The 20,165-nt window shown below is 45.4% G+C and overlaps 1 protein-coding gene across 3 annotated transcripts in view; it reads right to left on the bottom strand.

Annotated features, from left to right (window-relative positions):
* Positions 1-382: 382 nt before the first annotated feature.
* Positions 383-20,165, bottom strand: part of LOC146189767 (voltage-dependent T-type calcium channel subunit alpha-1H-like) — an 85,705-nt gene continuing 65,922 nt past the window's right edge. For all 3 annotated transcript variants that reach the window (XM_084604529.1, XM_084604530.1, XM_084604531.1), the window contains 10 exons: positions 19,481-19,665; positions 19,255-19,381; positions 17,618-18,178; positions 15,929-16,038; positions 12,769-12,899; positions 11,176-11,325; positions 10,843-10,964; positions 10,173-10,421; positions 9,431-9,533; positions 383-7,909 (listed from right to left, as the gene is read on the bottom strand). In XM_084604529.1, the coding sequence (XP_084460655.1) occupies positions 7,134-7,909; positions 9,431-9,533; positions 10,173-10,421; positions 10,843-10,964; positions 11,176-11,325; positions 12,769-12,899; positions 15,929-16,038; positions 17,618-18,178; positions 19,255-19,381; positions 19,481-19,665 (2,514 nt within the window). In that variant the 3' untranslated portion in view covers positions 383-7,133. The remainder of the gene's footprint in view (positions 7,910-9,430; positions 9,534-10,172; positions 10,422-10,842; positions 10,965-11,175; positions 11,326-12,768; positions 12,900-15,928; positions 16,039-17,617; positions 18,179-19,254; positions 19,382-19,480; positions 19,666-20,165) is intronic.

Raw genomic sequence — 20,165 nt, 5'->3', positions numbered from 1 at the left:
GTATCCCTGGTTCAGGACATTCTTGACATTTAATTGTTGTTGTTGTTGTTGTCCTCATAGAAGTGGTGCATTCCCACAAGGGGGATTGGCCCCGGCCAGGCGGTTATTACAGTTTCTGAGACTGAGTCTCACTGAAGTGTTTTCCGCCTCCTTTTCATCCAATTAAAGATAAATTCGTTATCGCAAAACATCAGTATATCAAGTTGGCTTGACGCAACGTCTTCGTAATTTTCTTGAAGAAAATGCAGCGGCACCAGGTTGCGACGCCGGCGATTGAAGCTGTAAGGTAACATTGCAGAATGGTTCGCGACATGTCCGCCAGGGGGCGAGCGCGTTCGCAGCGACACAGCGAAAAAAACGAACTGTAGAGACCATGAACTTGTGGAATTTGTTATTTTAATAATGACGTAACAAAAAGAAAAAAAAAAGGCTTGTTCCCCAGCGACACATTTCTCGTTTGGATTAACAGGATCACAGCTTACTCGCTTTGGCCACAGAGCGAGTCACACTTTCAGCCACGCGTGCTTATCCACAGTCAGCTGCCAGTGACAAAGCAAGCAATAGTTCCAACTCCACAATTCAACACTCTTGAACATGCAACTTCGTCACCATATCCCGCAAAGTAATCCTGACAAACATATCTTCCAGCTTCCAATTAGCACTTTTTTTTTTTAAATACAGGTTGAAACAGTTCCAGCGAAATACGTGTGCCAAGCTTCGTCTCATGCTGCCTTCCAGCCGAAACTACTATCAGGCAGGAAGGAGCATTATGAAAAAGGTGGAACAAACTTTACACATGCTTTGAGTTAGCTTTTGACACACACAGCCAAAGCGCTTCAGGATACAGGAAGGCAAATAAATTACAGTGAGTGATCCTTCGCATTAAGGCTGCGTGAAGAGAACCTTGTCGCGGTCGAGGGTATTTGCAATGCAATAGTGGCGCAGTGAATGACACAAGGAGTACGTGAAAAAAAAAAAAAAAGAAAGAAAAAACTGTACAGAACTCCATACTTAACTCCTTCAGGTTGTCATTAACTATCGCGCACACCAGAGATAAACACCCGCCGAAAATCACAATACTGAAGATATATTTTTTCCTTATGCGGTAAGTGGTGATGCGCGCACAATAACATTAGCTCCTGTTCACTTTTTTTTGAGCAGCAGTTCAGAGCTTAGCGCAGAAATACTAAAGCTGAATGCTGCACACCAACAAGTTTTCACTAACTTCGCACATATAGTAAATAAGGTTGACACGCAGTTTACATCTACCTATTGCTTCACGGCGGACACCAAAGAGTACAAGGTTAATTGCCTTGCACCTCTTACCAGGCTGCGCCAAAAATTATGTTTGCCTTGCACCTGTTTCGTAGCGCATTTCGGCAGTGTTGCTAAATGCACCGTCGAATGATGCAGCGGTCTTAAAAAATAAAAAATAAATGCCTCTCAACACCACGATAGCTCTTAACAGATAACAGACATGCACCGTGTGCATTTGGTAAAGTGATAACCCACTTGTCACTGAGGCTTTCGGAGCAGTAATAAAGAAAAGAAAATTCTTTTACGCTACCACATCTGTGGGAAGCGAACACTGGAAACTCGGTCGGACGTCCCTAAGTATGTACATACATGTTCGGATCTTAAAAACTCGCGTGAAAGTCCGCAATTTCGTACTTGAAAAACAAAAGGTTTAATCGTCCACGTGACTAAAGTGGTGAATACAGTGGGTGTCGAGAGTATATGTTTCGCAGCTAAACTGCTCGTCAAGTTTTGAACATCACAGTCGGGAGCAGGCAGTGAACCTATATAGAGACAACAAAGGGCCTGTGATAGAAGACTTCCAACACACAACAACCTGTTAGGATTTTTTTTTTTTTACTTGTCGTAACGTGAGGCTGCAATGGTTATGCGACTGCTAAACTGGGTTCAAGCACCTGTGTACACCTTCTAAGGTCGTGTTTTATAGGGCACTGTCTGCAACTATATTCACGCTCCTGTGTTGCATAGCGACGAACTGCTCGAAGGCCTGACACTCACATTCCATGACGAGGGCTTCACACTGTATTCCTATTTCTGCGCTCGAAATAATTACTGAACGGCATCCGTGTGTCCCTTCTGACAAACGGTTAGAAATGTAAGGAGCTCGAAGTAATTTCTTATTAAACTGCAACCGCCACTTCTTTAACTCATCGTAACGTCCTTGTATTTTTGAAATGGTTGATCGTGTGAATCTTATAAAATTCGATTGGCTTTCCGTCCCGAGGCAGACTTACATATGTGAGCCAAAGAATACAGGAATCCAGAACAACGACCTTGAAAGTCCTTGGATGATGCGACACACGCACACACGCACATACACACACTTCGCTGCGACTGGACAGCCTAATAAGAAACACGGTAGCTGATAATGAGAGAGCTGCGCAAGCTATGAAAGTTGTATGAGGCACATGGGATTTCTAGCATTACACGGCGAAGACCGAGAGCGGGCTGCACAGCGTACAGTGAGGCTCACGCCCAAGCTCTCGAGAGATACCAACAGAAACGCTGCGAAAGGATATATAGTGGTCCCAAGGAGGCGTGTGTCATAGGTGCCAACAAAAAGAAGCCATAAATAATGGCTGGAGGCATTGTTTTTTTTTTTTTTTTTCACACACGAATGGTCAGGTTTGTTGAAGCTGGAAAACAAAGCACATCGGATAATGCGTGTCAAACGCAACGGTTTTGACAAGACAGTGCTTGTATCCGAATAAAGCCGTAGACTGCTTATCCGCTTGCCTCTGCTTAACTCCTATCCAGTACAGAGTTGACATCATGCATTGTCAACCATCCTCGGCATCGGTACACTTTTTTTTTTTTTTTCGAAACTTCTGACCGTGCTCGGAGCTTTCTCTAGCCACATTCTTGGTGCACTGATTCGGACAGACTTGAAAGATAGCTCCTCACACGCTCCGATAAACACGTGTCTGCGAATTAACAGAAAGGTGACCAGGCTTGTATCTATAGGAATACGAAGAGAAAAATCCTGCTGTGGTCTTCGCGTCTCTCACGTGCTTTGTAGGTGCCCGCAGTACAATTCAAACAGCTTAAAAGCAGTGCAAGCCACACTTCCATGTTAGTAGTAAAGCTGATGGATAGGGCTCGCGTGGACGTGAGCTTGAGGGCCAAACACATAACCACAATTTCAAAGCTGTTTCGTAGAAGCCACACAATGCTCAAACGAGAAACATCGCGTCTACACTCGCCACAGGAAACAGTTGTCGGAACTCGCAACCTTCGCTTTATCAGCGCAATCCCAAGGACATGTTAACAACAAAAAAAGAAATCTCGGAAGGCTACAGGATAGTCGGTCCGCGCTCCGTTTGCGTTGAGTTTACAGGAACCGCTCTCCTTCGCAATGCTTTGCAGGGGTCAAGCCTGGTTGATAACCCCGAACGCACACCTCTGCGAATTCAGGACTTGCGGCGAAAAAAGCGTAGCGTCGCAGCGCCGCCACTTACACGGTGGCGGCAGCGACAACAAAGGAAGGTGCAAAACACACGCAAGCGACGATAGCGCGGCAAAACGCGAGAAAAGCGCGCGAGGAATTCTGCTAAACAGGAGGGAGCGAAGGAAAAAAAAAGAAGCGTCCTTTTCCCCCCGTCTAGAGAGAGAGAGAGAGAGAGAGAGAGAGAGAGAGAGAGAGAGAGAGAGAGACATCGCTCTGTGGCCTTGGCTTGCATATCTTCTGCGTTTCTTCAGGTCGCTCAACACAGCACTGTGGGATGCAGCGAATGCATGCTTTATCAACAACAACAGCGAAAAATGAAACTATGTAGAAGATGAGGCATCTCTCCTCGTCGCTATTATGGAGACACTCCTATACATAAGCTTGCAGAGAAAGACGCATCACGATGTCCATGTTATGGCGATCGGACTCTGCTTTCTGAATTTTCGTGACGTAATTATTTTTTTTCTTTTATATCAAACTTCTAACGGAGCTTCTACGTGCACCTTGGCTCCGATGTGACGAGGCTGGGGCACGAGAGCTCGCGACCGGTTTTCGAGAGACTGTACACATGGTGAGAGGCTAGCGTATACAACTCGTTATCAGGTCAGTGGCTGGATCTCGATTCCACGTTGACTGCGCGCACACGGTTACACTGTGGAGAGAAGAAAGTCTCAGTGGCGTTCGGGCTGTGTGCATGTGGGTGTAGATTTATACAAGGTGTGCGCCATATTGACTTTTTTTTTTCTTCACACGGTATTATGGTCAGCTTGGGTGAGAGTAGTTGGCAAAACGTTGCTATACGAGTCTATAGAAACGGAGGGACCCTGAAAATGGCACCTTGCGGCTTCACACAGATATGATGGCGGCTTGTTCTCTAAAAGCTAAAAGCAAATTTTGTTTGCAATGAATGAACTGTCGCAGTTGTTATATACCCTTGGAAAATGTGCAGAATTTTCTGCACGCTGTTTGGCAAGTGGATTCCTTATTGTTGCGTTTTGGCTGAGCGTTGTGAAACCTTAAAAATACGGTGATAGAAACCTACTGAACACAAGAAAGAAGATAACAAACCGCGCAGTTTGCCATTTGTGAGTACGTAAAAAAAAAGTATAATAAATGAGCAACAGTTATCATAACCATTCAAAATATGCTCTTTTCTAAAAAAGGTGAATAGTTAGAAGTTAAAAAAAATAATTTTTTATTGGGTCGGCCGGAAGTTCAGCTTCTGATACCAAGTTAATGCTTGTCATAACGTTCCTGTTAAACACATTAAGGATGGGTTAAACCTGCAATGTCTGCGGTGCTGTGCGGTAATACTTGAACTTTACACGTAACTTCGCAGATGCGTAACATGATTACTTAGCCCTCTCAGAGTCATCCCAGCCATTGTGAAGCAGCAGCTCGTAGTTCTATTGCCAAAAAGTAAAAGAGAGGAAAACATTTTTTTTTTTGCGGGGGTATTCGGCACTAAAGCCTTCCTTCATAACACCGTCTGTAAACTACACAGGTAAAGCAACTTTACTTGTTCAAGCCATGCAAACTGCCTGTTAAAGCAGATCTTAGCCTACACAGTGCTTGAGAGAGCTACACGTATGACAAAAACATGAATTGCGAATACTTGTTATTAACTTGCTTTTTTTGCTTCCTTTTCCCTCCAAATAATTCAGTACTTCTTGCCAGGCAACTTCCACCCAAGAAAGCTTCCTAGCAACTTCTGAATTATCAGCGTTTAACTAGTAAAATTTCGTGCTTAACTTTCAAACATGTCAGCCGTGTTAAAAACAGGATTTCTTCCCTACTGCACACGGGGCATACTAAAGCACTGCGATACGAGTGCAGTAACACCGTGAATGCACTGTTTGCTACACATGCAAACCAATAGCAACGTTTACGGAATTGCCTAGTGCATCCTTGGTTAACGTATATCCAACATGGTTTATCCCTAGAATGCCGACGTGCTGGATAATCACACGCTATGTAAAAAGAAAGAGACGCGATACATCTAAACGATTGCTGGCGATTGTGACATAGGAGGCATGGGCAGCACCATTCTTGGGACTGGCCTCACCTTGAGATTGGCGGAAACCACGGAGGAAGAAAAAGATTAGGTGAGGGCCTGACGCCACCTTTTGTGAACACGGCACGGGTGCACAGCCATCTTGGCATGCTAGCTCCTCCTTCCTATTTACTTTTACTTTCTCCACCGTTCTTCATTCGAACACATGCTATATATCGTCGTAACTTAGTGGACTACGTGGCTACTACCATGGCTGACTTGCCAAAATGGCCTTCGGACGAAGAAAAAAAGAAATGGCCCGCATGACGTTCTCCAGGCTTATCTTCGCGCTGCTTCCAGCGTTGGGAATGACCTCTCCCAGCCTTGTCCTTCTTTCGTGGCAGAAAAACTCGGATGTTATTTTACTCGGTGCTAGTCATCTCGCTAACGTGGCACATATGGGCTCGTTTAACAACTTGGGTCGTGAAAAAATATCAGTGGCTTCAACACGTATGGTGTATATGCTAAGTACATATCTGCTTCTCCCCGACTGCCGCTTCTACTTGTCCCTCGCTGCTTCTGTAGCTCCTCGCCGAAAGTTAGCGCAGATGCTATGAAGCTTGGCATCATCTCTCTTCAGGCTTTGTTCTAAGGACCGGATAAGTCGTCGATCAGCTCTGAAGAAGGCTTAACTATTCGCCATTCATATTGAGCATGTAAAACATAACGAGCTGACAGAATGATTCCTAAAGTAGACATCTCAGGAATACAACGACGGTCCGTTACCAATGCTAAATGTAGTAGACAAGGACTGTGACTGCGCCATGAATTTTGTGTCGCGGTAATCTATAGTTAAGGTGTTTACAGTGAAACTTAAATGATGTACCAGCAACAGAGTAAATAATCAAGTCCCTTTCAGGCGGTAATTTTGTTTTAGTGATGCGCAACGTGGAGCCAGCTCCTCTGAATTGAGTGAAATACCGTTATCTAGGCCTCCAAGATTCCTGGTGAAAATACTGCCGCGACAGTTCGGCGTTCATAGAAATGCATTTCATGCCGACCACAGTAAGTAGCTGTGAGAACGTCACCTGGTACAGAATGAGCACAGGGATGAATCCTTGACAGCAGCAACACGAACAGAAAGTTATTACCGGAGGGGAAACAAAATGAGGCCACCAATTAGCTAGACAGCGATCTCGGTGTAATCACAGCTCACATCAAACAAGGGTCAAACAAAACGTGCGACGGTAATATGGCAGGCACCTCACATGGCTCATCCATTCGCCTTCCACATGCACTTGGTCGGCGGCGGTTCCAAAGGAGACGCTATGGAAACAAGTATGTTGATAGCGGGAGACATGAGCTCGAGTTGAGTTTCGCTCTGAATTTTTTTTTTCGCCCGGAGAAACCCGGGCTCGCAACACGAAGCCGCGGTCGGCTCCGCTTCGTTTTTCCCGGCTGTTAAACCTTGTTAGGAGCGCTGTGCTGGGGGACAACAGTACGGTGCACTGCAAGGTGCCCTGTGGCAGAAATCCCGTTGCGGCAGCCATCCTTGCAGGCTATCCTCTCTGACGAGAGAGGACGATGTAGAAAGCCTCGTCCAGCGGCACTCACGAAAAATTACAACTGGTTCTAAGAGGTGCAACTATGCCACGGTCACGACACGGAGTCACTGCCGGGCTGGATTCCAACAAGGTCACCATTGTTCTCTTCGGCGACAACAACAACGGGTGCCACGGTCGCTGCGTCGCCGCCGGCAGTCGCCGCTGCGGCCGTCGTCGTCGTTGGCGTTCGAGCGTCGCCTTCTTCGTTCTCGTCGTCGGTTGCGTCAGCGCCCACCGTCGTGCGCAGTGACGACGGAAACTCGGCGGAAAACGTCCAAGATGTCGACTCGCTCGAGTCGGGGTCGACCGCCTTGCTCAGTTCGGGATAATTTGGGAGCAGGTAGCGAAGCTTGGATGTCGATGTGCTCGTCGTCTCCGACTCTTCTTCGTCGGACCCAGAGGGCGAAGGCGATGTGCTCCCGCTGGTCATGGTGGACCTCGACTCCTGCGGGGGCTCAGTTAAGAGTTCGGAATCTGTGGAGTCATTGGAGGCAGTGTGCTCCGCAGACCCACCGGCCTCGACACACTCTGCCGTGGTGGGAGGGCCGGTCGACTGTACCTCCTCGGACTCGAGGGCACACGATCTCAGGTCAGCGACGGCCACTTTGTCGGTCGAACCGCTGTCAGGTGATGCGCGCCGAAGGTTGACGTCGGGCGGAGAGGCTATCGATTCATCACAGGCAAGCTCAACGTCGGTGACATCAATGTCTTCAGGCCCGGCTCCCGAGGATGATGACGATGAGAAGCTTTTTTCTTTGGACAGTGCGTCCGTTTGGTCTGGAATGCTGATGTTGATTACCGGCAGCGTTGATGATGTGGACTCGCCGCCTGAAACAGTAGTGGTTAGTCACGTTTTTTGCGCACAAGTCTTCCTTGGTCATGAAAACACAATACAGCTGACACGCAGTTGCCATGACATTGCACCCTTACACAATGATCATATGTTCATCAAGAATGATAACAAGTACTGATAGGTGCTTGTATGGCGTAAGGGGATTAAGGTGCGCTGTCAAGCGCTCGCATGGTGTTAACTTCCACGGCACACTTCTAAACTTTTATAAGCATGTATTAGTCCTGCAAGTCCTATGTGCATGACTTTACTAAAACATTCGTAGCAGTGAGTTTGGTTATTGAGTGAGACAGTTTCTATTCGACGCCTCTTATGTTTCAGGGACAAGGGAAACAATAGCATCCCATCAGCAATACTAGATGAGCTTTACAAAGTTAGAAAAAAAAGGTTTTGGCTGCACAGCTAAGGCGTGAATGCTTAGGCGATTGCCAGTTCAGTTATAATGCACAATATTTTTAGTTCATTGTGCAGCATGATATTGTCTTCGGACTTAAATGTGACGCACGGTGTGCCAGTATTGTGACTTAATACAAGCGTCCACCTTTATTCTCCATGAAAACTGTCCGAAACAGTGGATTACGATCAAGTACAAAGACATGTAAAGAAGTACTGCCATATCAGTCAAGAGATTGATTTATTTGTCGGGCGTGATGTTCACGTGCACAGATTTTGTTTCTCACTTATTGGGCGCATAGCTAAAAGCTGAAGAAAACTTGGCTCAGAAGGTGTGGCTGGATTTCGTTTATAATAGTGTCCCAATCTAAGAAACTATCCTTCCTGCCTTCCCAAGTTTTTTTACAAGCATTTGTGGTGAATTGTATGTTTATAATAGAATTTTGCAAATACTTGCACGATTGCTGGCGATCCCAGTGTGCGATCTCTAGCTGACAAACTAGAAAGTATACACAACTGACTGTTACAGCTGCTGCCCCTTTCTTTTGCGGTTTTATGTTTTAGCTGAACATTATACAATGGGATCGTTTGAAGTTATCTTCTCCACCATCCGAAAGGTAAGATCATAGTAAAAATGTCTGGAAATTTTATTATTACAAAAATAGTTGTAGAATTGTTTGTTGGCAGTTTGGGTTACCTGTTACCTCGACAGCACTCTGTCGTCAAAGTATGCACAATAAGCGAGCGCACCTTCCCCTAAAGTATGTTATATTTTACGACCATATTTCAATTTCATTAAAATGTGTACAAAAGTATTTGTATTCATTGCATCTGCAGTGGTTTGCAAATAAGTGGTGTCAGCAGAAGAAAAACTTTAGATTTGTCGGGAAAGTCACACTAGGCGCTTAGTACTGCGCTGAAATAAAGTTTTTCTTGACTCGCAACACTGGGCGCTTCCTTTAGCAGAGCTTTCAGGTTACGATTAGGTATGTGACCACATTTTGTGTGAATAAAAGCCCCCAGAGGTTTGTGCTTTTCCCGACAACAATATGGATAAACAGATAGAAGTTTAAAAGCGGCGGCCGTTTACATGCAGTGAAACTTACCAGCGTCATCGCACTGGAAGTAAAAAGTAAAATTTGCTGGTAGCGATGACATCTTCACAATGGGCCTGTGGAACTCAAACTTGGCTTCCATCGCCAGCTTGTTCTGAAAAGAAAAACGGTACTTTACCGATGCATTCCGCGTTTTATACAATCTGCTCCTGATAGAATGTCAAGACCAACGGCATGTGAGGCATGTGTGGCTAAATGCCTCAAAACAAACTACTCACTTCGTTCGAAATTTCACGATGAATGCTTCAAAGACGAATGACTTCAAAGACGACCTTTATCGTACGTTGAAATTTATCATGCCGTGTAATGCAATCATATGGAAAAATTCTGGTTGAAGCTGCTGCAAAGCACGGGGTTTGATTATTTGTCCTATACTTTTATACCTGTATAATATATAGTATACTGGCTCAAACTTGCTAGCAGATATCGACACATAACCTAACATTATATTTAAACTGATAAAAAAATCACATGGGGAAATTTTCGCATGCGCAAAGATAGGAATGAGAAAAGGACCACATGAACAAGTTTTGGCTGCTTTCCTAACGTTCTCTTCTATTAGGCTATATATTAATGCCCAGAACTGAGTGTGTAGTTCACACCTTGGTCGGTATTAAACGTATGATCATTAGCGCAGAGACTGAACAAGCAGTTCACGAGCGCCACATCTACAAACAGCGCAGACAATGGAACCTTCCCGCACGATCTGTGTTACAAATTTCCCCACACTCGCCTTGGCTTCAAGGAGTTGTCTCTCCTCCTGTTCCATTTCCTCCTGGAGTTCGGCTTCCATGTCCAGCTCGTCGTCGGCCTGCTTGTGCGACTCTTCCAGGTGCTTCATGAGCACCGCCACCACCACGTTCACTAACACGAATTGCGCCATCAGCACAAATACCACAAAGTACAGCGGAGCGATCACCGCCGACACACAGCAGTTGCGCACACAGTCACTCCTAGAGTCACACTCGTCGCGTAACGTGTCCTGCACAAAGCACAATAATGCAGAAGCCACGAATCAGCACTGCTCTGGTGCACACTAGTTCGTTTGGCTGCGTCATGCCTTAGCTTTTATACTCCAGAAGGTTTAGTCGAGAAAGCGTAGTGTAGGCCAAGAACTGACAATAAGCTTTGTGCACATTTGGAGCACCACAAAGGAATACATATACTATGCAATAGGAATTCCAACTTACACATATTCAGAAAACCACGTTACTGCTCAAGGGATAAAAAATCAGCAAGCAGAGAGGATGCTAGTTAGTTTATTATTGGTGCAGCGCATAAGACGAAGACGAGACGAGTACAGAGACACAGCGCAGTGTCTCTGTGCTCGTCTCGTCCTCGTATTATGCGCTGCAACGACCATAATCAGCAAGCAAATAAGGAAAGAGACGAATAGGGCATACCTTCATGATGCCATTCCAGTTATCTCCTGTAGCGACTCTGAACAAGGTGAGGAAGGCCATTCCAAAGTTGTGGAAATGGGCATGTTCTCCAAGGCCCTGGCAAGGATGGCTTTCGTCGCACTCTGCAAAGCGTAATGTGCTGGCTCAGGATAGTGGGGTGCGATAATGAGTTTAGTGCTGTGAGATCGTCCATCCGCTGATTGGAATGCGATGTGAATTCTTTGAATACATATGAATCACAGACCAAAGAGACCCGCCAAAAACGAACAATTTTAACAGGAACAGAGGTGTGGAACTTTAGTAAGCAGTTCGGTTAAAGTTGCGCGTACTCACCGAGCCTGCCAAAGAGCTCGACGCCAAGTGCAGCGAATATGAAGAAGAGGAGGAAGAAGAGCAGGCCGAGGTTTCCGACCTGCGGAAGCGCTTGCATCACGGTGTCCAGCAGAGCACGGATTCCCTTGGCCATCTTCAGAAGTTTCAGCACTGCAAGTGAAAAATCACCGTTGGTTTAAGATCACGGCCGTGCAAGACTGTGCCTCTAAGCAGTTTTCCACCGCTGCACTTATCTAAAATATTGAGTTTGAGCTGTTCCTTTCTTCCACTCAACATGAACCAATCAGCCCGACAAAGCCCTCTTCTTGAATATAAATTATTGTACTCATAAAAGAATTAAGCGACCAGGGTGGGTTTAGTGCAATATTTCTGGAGATACAATCAAGTGGATACATTAAATTTACATGCAAGGCAAAATGTCACCTAGAAGACCTTATACGTCACGTTTCCAGGTTTTCAAATGTACGACGGACATGGCGCATCACTTATGAGAGTCGTACGCCATTCGAAAATGATGTTCCAGGCTCAAAACGCACCCATCCGTCACTACGGCTTTCATGCCTGCATTCATGCGTGCGTGAATGAACGCACGGCAAGAAGGTTTTGGATGTCATGCCCACCACCGCGTTATTGATTGGTTTTGGTTAGTTATGACAAATGCCAGTCGCAAAAAAAAGGTGCAGAAATTTTTCTGTTGTCACGACACAACCGAGCAGTTTTTGATAGCTTATTGTGACAACAGGAATTTCTGTAGTAACATCAGAATTTTCTGTATTTACAACAAAAGAGTACTACATAAGTATATGCTACAGAAAAGCACAACAGAAAAACTCTCCGATACTTTAAAGGTACAGAACTAGAGAAAATTATGATGTTTATGACAAACATTTTGTAGATGTCAGAATTACGGAATATTTTGTCGTATTTTGACAAGGTTCTGTAGTTTTTTTTTCGGCTGGGATTCCAGTCTGAGTCTGAACACTCGATTTCGTAAGAACAGACATTTCCGACCCACCTCATTCATTTGTATGGGGTGCTGCTCACGCCTTGTCATGTGACAAGTTTGTGAATAAAAAATTCCGCCGTCAGCTAATACACGACGAAATTGAGGAAATGACCTGCTTAGGATTATATCGCACCTGGTTATGACATCACGTTCTTGTGGGTTTCAGCGCTTACAGAGGTCTGAACGAGCTCAGGTTACTTCAACTCACTCTCATAACATAGTGTTGCGAAATAAGATGACAATTCTTGGTGGGCGAGTCGGCAGTTCATTGTGACGATTTAAAAGTGTCAAAAAAACAACACAGCGTTTTATTTCTCTCGTATATACCGTGTGTCTAATGGCACCATCAAATCTTTGAAATAATATTTTAAAGCATGTTCCATTGTGAGCTGTTTTTGAGAAACAGTTCAAGAAAATGCAGAAGAGCCCGGAGGTGCCAAACTGCATGACATTCATGTTGTCCAGCGCATTTATGTCACCGCACTCACAGCGGATGATAATCACCTGCGTCAGTTTCTGTTGTGAAATGCATCTGAACAATTAATTGGCCGAAAAGCCAAGAGCCAACGCCTAGGGCGTATTCTCACCTCGGGCGATGCGTAGCACACGCATGACACGTATTATGGTCGGGTTGATGGGAATAAGGTCTGATTTCATCTCTTCCAGGACTATTCCCATGATGGACAGGATGACAATCAGTATGTCCAGTTGGTTCCACCTGGGCGCGGTGTCAAGCAGTGTCACTTTGCATGATGCAGCACTTAGAAATTCAAGCAACAGCAGATTAAATATAAGAAAAAATAAATAATGTCGACCACAGGTTATTGCCTGTGTCTTCCTTCGCATGTGAGTGTCAAACTGTCTTTCGTGCTATACAAGTCCTCCACAGAAATACAATAACGTGGCATCAAGCATGCAGAGTGGCTTGCATCACGTGTTTCAAATTGAACGACGCCTCCGCCTTCCAGGCGTTTGCATAGTGCATACTTTTTCACCAGCCCATGATTAAAAATCTCGGCCTACTGCAAACTTTCGACAAGTAATTTTTTGGTCCTTTTTTTTTCAGCTTCTCTACTGTTTAAGTGCCTTTCAAATAATGATTTATATTTCGATTCTGTACCCAAGGAAAGAAGGTTAAAGAAATTTGTTTTTTAGTACTAGCTATCAAAAGTCAAGCGCAAAACGAAGGTAACATAATGAACCCGACTTCGCCCAATCGACATATGTAGTACAAAGTTGGTCATAAAATGCGAAACAAATACTCTGCACCCCGGTTGTAACAAAACCTTAAGTTGTATCACGCAGTCACCTGTCGTCGCATCAGAACTGGATCTGTTGTGAGAAAACGCGTCTGTTAAATACCAAGAAAGGCTGGTATTGCGCCACAATATTCTTTTCAGGGCAAATTATCTCTTGTTACGACGCGTTCATACCCCAAAACACTGCAGTACCCTTGTTTCTTGACAAGGCATCAAATGACTTAGTTACAGCTACAGAGCTAAATGTGCATAACATTCTCTACGTAGTGCTCATTTAGGACTAGTAATTATAAAATTACGCTGCCACATTATGCAAGACAAAAATTATGGGGGACACAAGCTCTGCCTTAAGGGCATGAGGCGATAGCGTAGGTTAAAACTGTGCATATAAAGCCGGGCGTTAACCTAGCCGTATGAACGTGCATGCGTGGTCTAGGGGTAACGCGTTTCACTCAGAATGCAACGGTGCTGGCAGGCTAATTCAAGTATCACCCTTCCACATAAAAGGAGATGCCCGAGCTGGCAGTTCCCCAGGCACCTCAGACAGATAACGTCAGGCAACAATACGGCCAATCAGTGCTTGGTTATGCCAGCTGCCAGCTACTGCCTGCCAGCGTCATGCTCGTGATTTTTCGCTCATTACACCGACGCTGAATTTTTGGTGTCATCATCATCATTACCATCCCGACTATACCCACTGCAGGGCGAAGGCCTCTCTCATATTTCTCCACTTAACCCGGTTCTGTGCTAGCTGCATCCACTTGACCCCTGCGAACTTCTTAACCTCATCCGCCCCCCCCCCCCCCCTAACTTTCTGCCGCCCCCTGCTACGCTTTCCTTCCCTTGGAATCCAGTTTGTTACCCTCAGCGACCATCGGTTATCCTCTCTTCGCACTACATGTCTTGCCCATGTCCATTTCTTCTTCTTAAGTTTCCGCTAGAATGTCGGTAACTTGAGTTATTTCTCTGACCCACTCTGCACGCTTCCTATCTCTTAATGTTACCCCTACCATTTTTTGTTCCATGGCCCTCTGGGTTGTCCTTAACTTAAGTAGAACCCTCTTGGTTAGCCTCCACGTTTCAGCCCCATAGGTGAGTACAGGTAAGATGCAATTGTTGTATAGTTTCCTCTTGAGAGATACCGGTAAGCTGCTAGTCATAATCTGCGAGTGCTTGCCAAATGCGCTTCATCCCAATCTTATTCTTCTTGTTATTTCCTTTTCATGGTCCGGATCTGCGGTTACTACCTGTCCTAAGTAGACATATTCGCCTACTACTTCCAGTACTTCGCTACCTAATGTAAACTGCTGTTCCTTCCCGAGGCTGCTGAACATTACCTTACTCTTTCGCATATTGATTTTCAAGCCTACCTTTCTGCTTTTCCTGTCTAGGTCATCAATCATTATTTGCAGTTTATCCCCCGAGTTCCTGTCTAGGTCATCAATTTTTGGTGTAAGAGGACTTTAACGCTATCGCGATAAAAACAGGTGGTGCTGTGCTCAATAAAATGCTGTAATCACCAGCATGCCAAGTGATTAGGAAATTTTTCAGCATGGCAAGCATACCTGCAAACTCTCCCGATTCACCACGATATACTCCTGGTTTTGAAATTACTTTCCGATTGTACGACCACTGCCCTCAATCTCCTTATAAGCGGTCTCTGGCAGCGCAGGAATGGTTTTTGTGAGGACCGCACCGACAAACCTGCAGCTGCAGCTTACCGTTAGCATCACCATCAATGGCCGTACCAAAGTTTTTAAATATACTTAAAAACGTCAAGCCGTCGGCATCTTTGGCTAAGCAACCGATCATGACCGATTCGAGCAAAGCCGAAGTATGTGTAGCTGACCGCGTAAAAATAATTAGAGGGGGGTGCCGTGCTGATTTTGTCTGGCAGCGGCGTGGTGGCCGCTTCTAGTCGGCGGCGCCGAGTTTAAGGGTCTTAGCCAAGTTTAAGGCGGCGCGAAGTTTAAGGGGCTTACCCAAGTTTAAGCGCCGGATATTCGGCGGCGGCAGCGCGAAACCGGTGCAGACCCCCACCCCTAAACATTTTGGCGCGAATAAAAATCTCCCAATTTTTTATCATGTCAGACTGGCAGGTATGTGCGTCATGTATCTTAAACTGTGACCTGTGGCTGAATCTTTGGAAGAGAAGCCGCAAATTTTTACCGCATAACCAGGAACATTGTACAGGGGAACCCAACTCGTTAATTCGGAACATATTGGCAATAATGACACAAGGGCACAGTAAAGACACAAAAGCAATAATGACCATGGCACAGTGACAATAATGAACTGTCAGAGTTTGCTGATTGGAATCTACATGTTTATCAAAGCTACAAAAACAGTTATAGTAATCAATTCTTGGCTGTGAACATGCTTGTATATTAACCTGCCTAAAAATGCAGTCTTGATTTATCTTTCTTAGCACTGGGATTTCTATTCATTCTCTGCGAGACCGGTACGTAGGCGAGCAAGCAACACTCACTTGTCAGTGAGGTATCGGGGGACACCAAGTGCCACGACTTTCATTGACAGTTCAAGCAGGAAAACAGCGGTGAAAAAATAGTTGAAGATCTTCAAGGCATATTCCAGTTCCTGCGTTCAATGCAGAAAGCACAAAAAATGAAAACAGCGTTAGTATCTCTTGACAGCGCAGCTGGAAGGAAACGCATGTATGACAAAGTGCTCGGTGACGTGTCCGGAAACGGCAGATGGCGAAGGACTTCTTCGCATTTATTTAGGCGATTGAATAGTTCCGTGCGTATATTGTTTGCCAAAGTAAATAGGCTGCCCTTATCGCTTCTCACGTTAAAAGGTTCATTCAGAAGAGCTGGCGACGGCACAAATTCAGGTAATGCAGTTTCCTCGAAGCTGACTATGCCTGGTGACAGCAGAATTTGCACTTGCCAGCCCATTTTTGCCTGGTTACCCTTGCCAAAGGGGATATAAGCATGAGTAACCTCAGGCATTGTACATGCAGCACATCGAGTGGGAACTGCTGGCGAGATGAATTGACATGTATGAGAATCTGATGGCGAAGGGCAGGGCTGACAGTGATGGATAACGTAATGCCGCCATGGGCACTCCTCTTTTTGGCCTATCTACATCAGTAAACTTGCATTGCACTGCTCAAGCGAACACTGCGGCACAAGGTACAAATTCAGATGTTGCATGATGAGGTTGGACGGTGAATAAAAACTGGCGATGCAAATATGAACACAATTATCATCTCGTGCTTTCTCCAACTCTTTAGTCTGCCGAAAATTTGTTTTGGTTTTGCTGTAATCAGCGCTGCTGCTGTCGTCACAACTGTGCTAAATTTGTATTCCGAGTGTTAACGCCATTCATTATATGCGGCTTGTCATCCTGAGCTTTCGTTACGTGATCTAGCTCTTCAGACCGAACCCAGACTGCTGTTTCTTTTTGCCGCAAACGAGCTCATGCAGCCAAGATTCTTGTGAAACCAAAAACAAATGTCAGCAATAAGCACGCGCATTTATTTTTTGTATTTTTTTGAATGTTTCGAATTGATCCGCCTCTGCAAGACCCACCTAATTCAGAGTTCTTGGTTCTGTTTTAGAATGCATTTGTATTCTAAAACAGAACCCAGGATATGCATAACCAAGAATATGCATTTGCCGAACTCGCCTGCCATTACGAATAGGCACGGCCAACGGCATCCTACTTCGAGTCCTGCAGTTATTGGTGATTGTGAGCCATTAAATAGAGCAGCTGCTTGCTACTGTTGCCTTTTTTACATAGCTTGGCGGGTAAAATGCACAACTGCAGCTGCAATAGAATCAGCAACGTGACCTCATGGGACTAAACAAAACAATTACCTGAACTGAATGAAGCAATGCTGCTGTCCAATGGCCTAACCCTGTAACTGCAATGTGGGTCGTGCGATCCTTGAGTTGTTTCGTACTATTTTGTTGACAATCCGAAAATTATAATTTATTCTGCCTTTTAATAAAAGTACACTTGCGGTACTACCAGACAGGCATTTCTTAGTTTTGGTTAGCCAGTCTGGTTGCTCAGATGTTCACAATTTTGGAATGGAAAGCTGGGTGCTGTACCAGTTACGATTTTAAATTATTACCCGAGCTCTAATAAGCGCTCTCCGGAGTCCATTTCATTCTCGCTGTAGAGCGCGCGCCATAGTCATAGAACCTACTAGGGGCATGCGGTAGAACTCCATGGCCATGGTGACCACGTTGAGTCCAATGACAGCGGCTATGGCCAGGTCGAAGTACTTGCTGGTTACTATATTGTGGGTAAAAAGGCGCGGGCGCGAGTAGCCCGCGTAGTAGGGCGTCTCGCGCATGCGGCGCCGCTTCTTCTCCAGCTTGCGAGCCCTCTTTGCGGCGCGCAGGGCCCGCTCTTCCCGTTCCTGCTCTTCACGGCAGCGGTGGAAGTTCTCCACCACCACGCCTACGAACATGTTCAGCACGAAGAAGGCCACCAGCAGGAGGAACGAAATGAAGTACAGCAGGCGCCATTCGTTGTAATTTTCCACGGGCTGGATACCCTCGCCGACGGCGTCCAGTCCCGAGTACATGATGTTCACCCAGCCATCTTTCGAGGATAGCACGAAGAGAGCCATCAGCGCCTGGCCCAGATGGTCGAAATTGTACTTGCGGTTCGTCCACACCATGCCCCTCTCTAGGCAGTCTTCTTTCGTGCGCACTCCTTTCACATCTGGCCCTTCGCAGAAGTAAAAAGAGCCCTTGAACAGCTGCGAAGGGAAGAGGGAAAAGAAGGCGGAGAATAGAAATTAGGGAGTACTCTCACGTAAAGAAAATGCGCTTCTCTTCTCTGGGCCAGAAGAAGGCGTTCTTTTTAGCAATCTAGGAAAAATACGCCTGACAAAAATTTTTTTAAAACAGAGCTATGCAGTGCCCATGTACTCACAATAAGAAAAACGACCCCAGCCATAGTTTTACACAGTGCTTGAATGACGTGCTTCTAAATTGGGTAGCATAACTTAGGAGAAGATACGTTCTTACAAGATACTCATACTAAACTCCTGATTGCACACGCAGTAGTTTGCTATTTTTCATAACGAAAATCAGATTCCAATCTTGCAAATGCTGGGTCTTGTCCAAGGCTCAAGCAAAACAACAATTCCCTAGTTCTGCGAAAAGGTGAGCTATCTGAATTTGATTAAAAAACAAGTAAACATATTCTGCTTCGGTACACATTAGTGCGCTCGTTGAAATGTACATAAGAAGTAGCGTACGGACCTCAATATTGTTAGCTGGTTGGTCTGAGACGAAAGTAGGTTGGAGGCCAAGCAGTTAACGATAAAGGATGTGAAACATAAATACCACATTGGCCGTATCACAAGTCACTTCTTTCAGAAGAAGAGCCAGTGTTGAGCAACAATGCATTACAACCTCTTTATTTTTCTTGCGAGCTCACGACTCTTGTTCTGTTACGCCGGTAACGGCACCAACGACGACGCAGCTCAACCGCTGGAAGGGCGAAAATCTGCGCTCTATAATTAAAGAGCGAATAGAATATGCTTTCAAGGCGTGTAATAAGTATCTTTTAGCCTCTGTGGGAGGTCACAAACATTAAAGTGAAGGCGGAGAAGAGTTTGCCTTGTTTTCAAGAAATTTTGAACGCTTTCATTGCGTAAGTAGTTATACAACATGGCTCAGAAGCGAACACGTTGAGTTTTTTACTTCAAAAAAGGCTGTACGTAAAGCACAGTTAAGCTAACCATTTCAAGAAGAAAAACGCATGTAAGAGATCAGGTAAGCCATCGGAGCTTTAATGACCAAAATGTTAGTATTTCAAGTGCAGTACCTGGACTCCAAGGATTCCGAAGATGATGAAGAATGTGCAGCAGATAAGGACGATGTTTCCGATGGGCCTCAGGGAGGACATGAGGGTCTGTACTACCAGCTTGAGGCCCGGTGCGCGGTTAATGACCCTGTCCAGAGAGAACAATGGCAGTGAGGAAAAGGCTGGTCACAGCCAGGAGTGGTCTAGCTGCGCCATTTTCAAATGTTCACAGGACATGCTTGGCTACCTGAGGGGTCTTAATGAGCGGAGCAGCCTGAAGACGCGAAGGATGCCAAATATGCGGGGGCTTCCGTCGGCAACGAAGGTGAGGAGGAAGTCGACGAGGGAGATGGTGACCAGCACTCCGTCCATCTTGTTCCAGCCGCTCTTGAAGTACGCCTTGTCCCCGTACCAGAGGCCCTTGGCAATCACCTGGCCGGAAGAGAGCAATGTCCTGAACTGCAAGGATCTCAATGCTGTCATTTACATCCAACTTTTACTTGTCATGACAATTCTACCAAACATATGTATATCAGTCACAGCCCTGGAAGAAAGAGTAGGCTGCAGATGAGGCGAGAAAGTGGACAGTTGTAAGCGTTTTGGTGCTAACGCACTCGCTTAAACTGTAAGAAAGGTAAAGTTTGGGACATTTTCTGCCCCAACGGTTACATGCTGTCATGCAATGTTGATACCAATGCCCTTTAAAGTAATTTACAAAAAATTGGATAGCAGAATAATAAACAGCATCCAGATAGAAATGTACCCTTCATGCTTAAAAGATGAATTTTAAGACCGCCAAAAACATTTTGCATGAAAAGATCATGTCCTTGAGAGTGCTTAACAATATATATTTTTAAGCACTCTCAAGGCCACAATCACTGCACCATCCTGAAAAATACGAGACAGCAAGGGCATGCATTGTTAACTTTGGC

The sequence above is a fragment of the Amblyomma maculatum genome, chromosome 5, assembly GCF_055883805.1.
Source record: "Amblyomma maculatum isolate TAMU_Amacu chromosome 5, ASM5588380v1, whole genome shotgun sequence".
In the NCBI taxonomy this organism is placed as follows: Eukaryota; Metazoa; Arthropoda; class Arachnida; order Ixodida; family Ixodidae; genus Amblyomma; species Amblyomma maculatum.
Note: the sequence above shows the minus strand (reverse complement) of the source record. Positions and strands in the feature narration are given on the sequence as shown.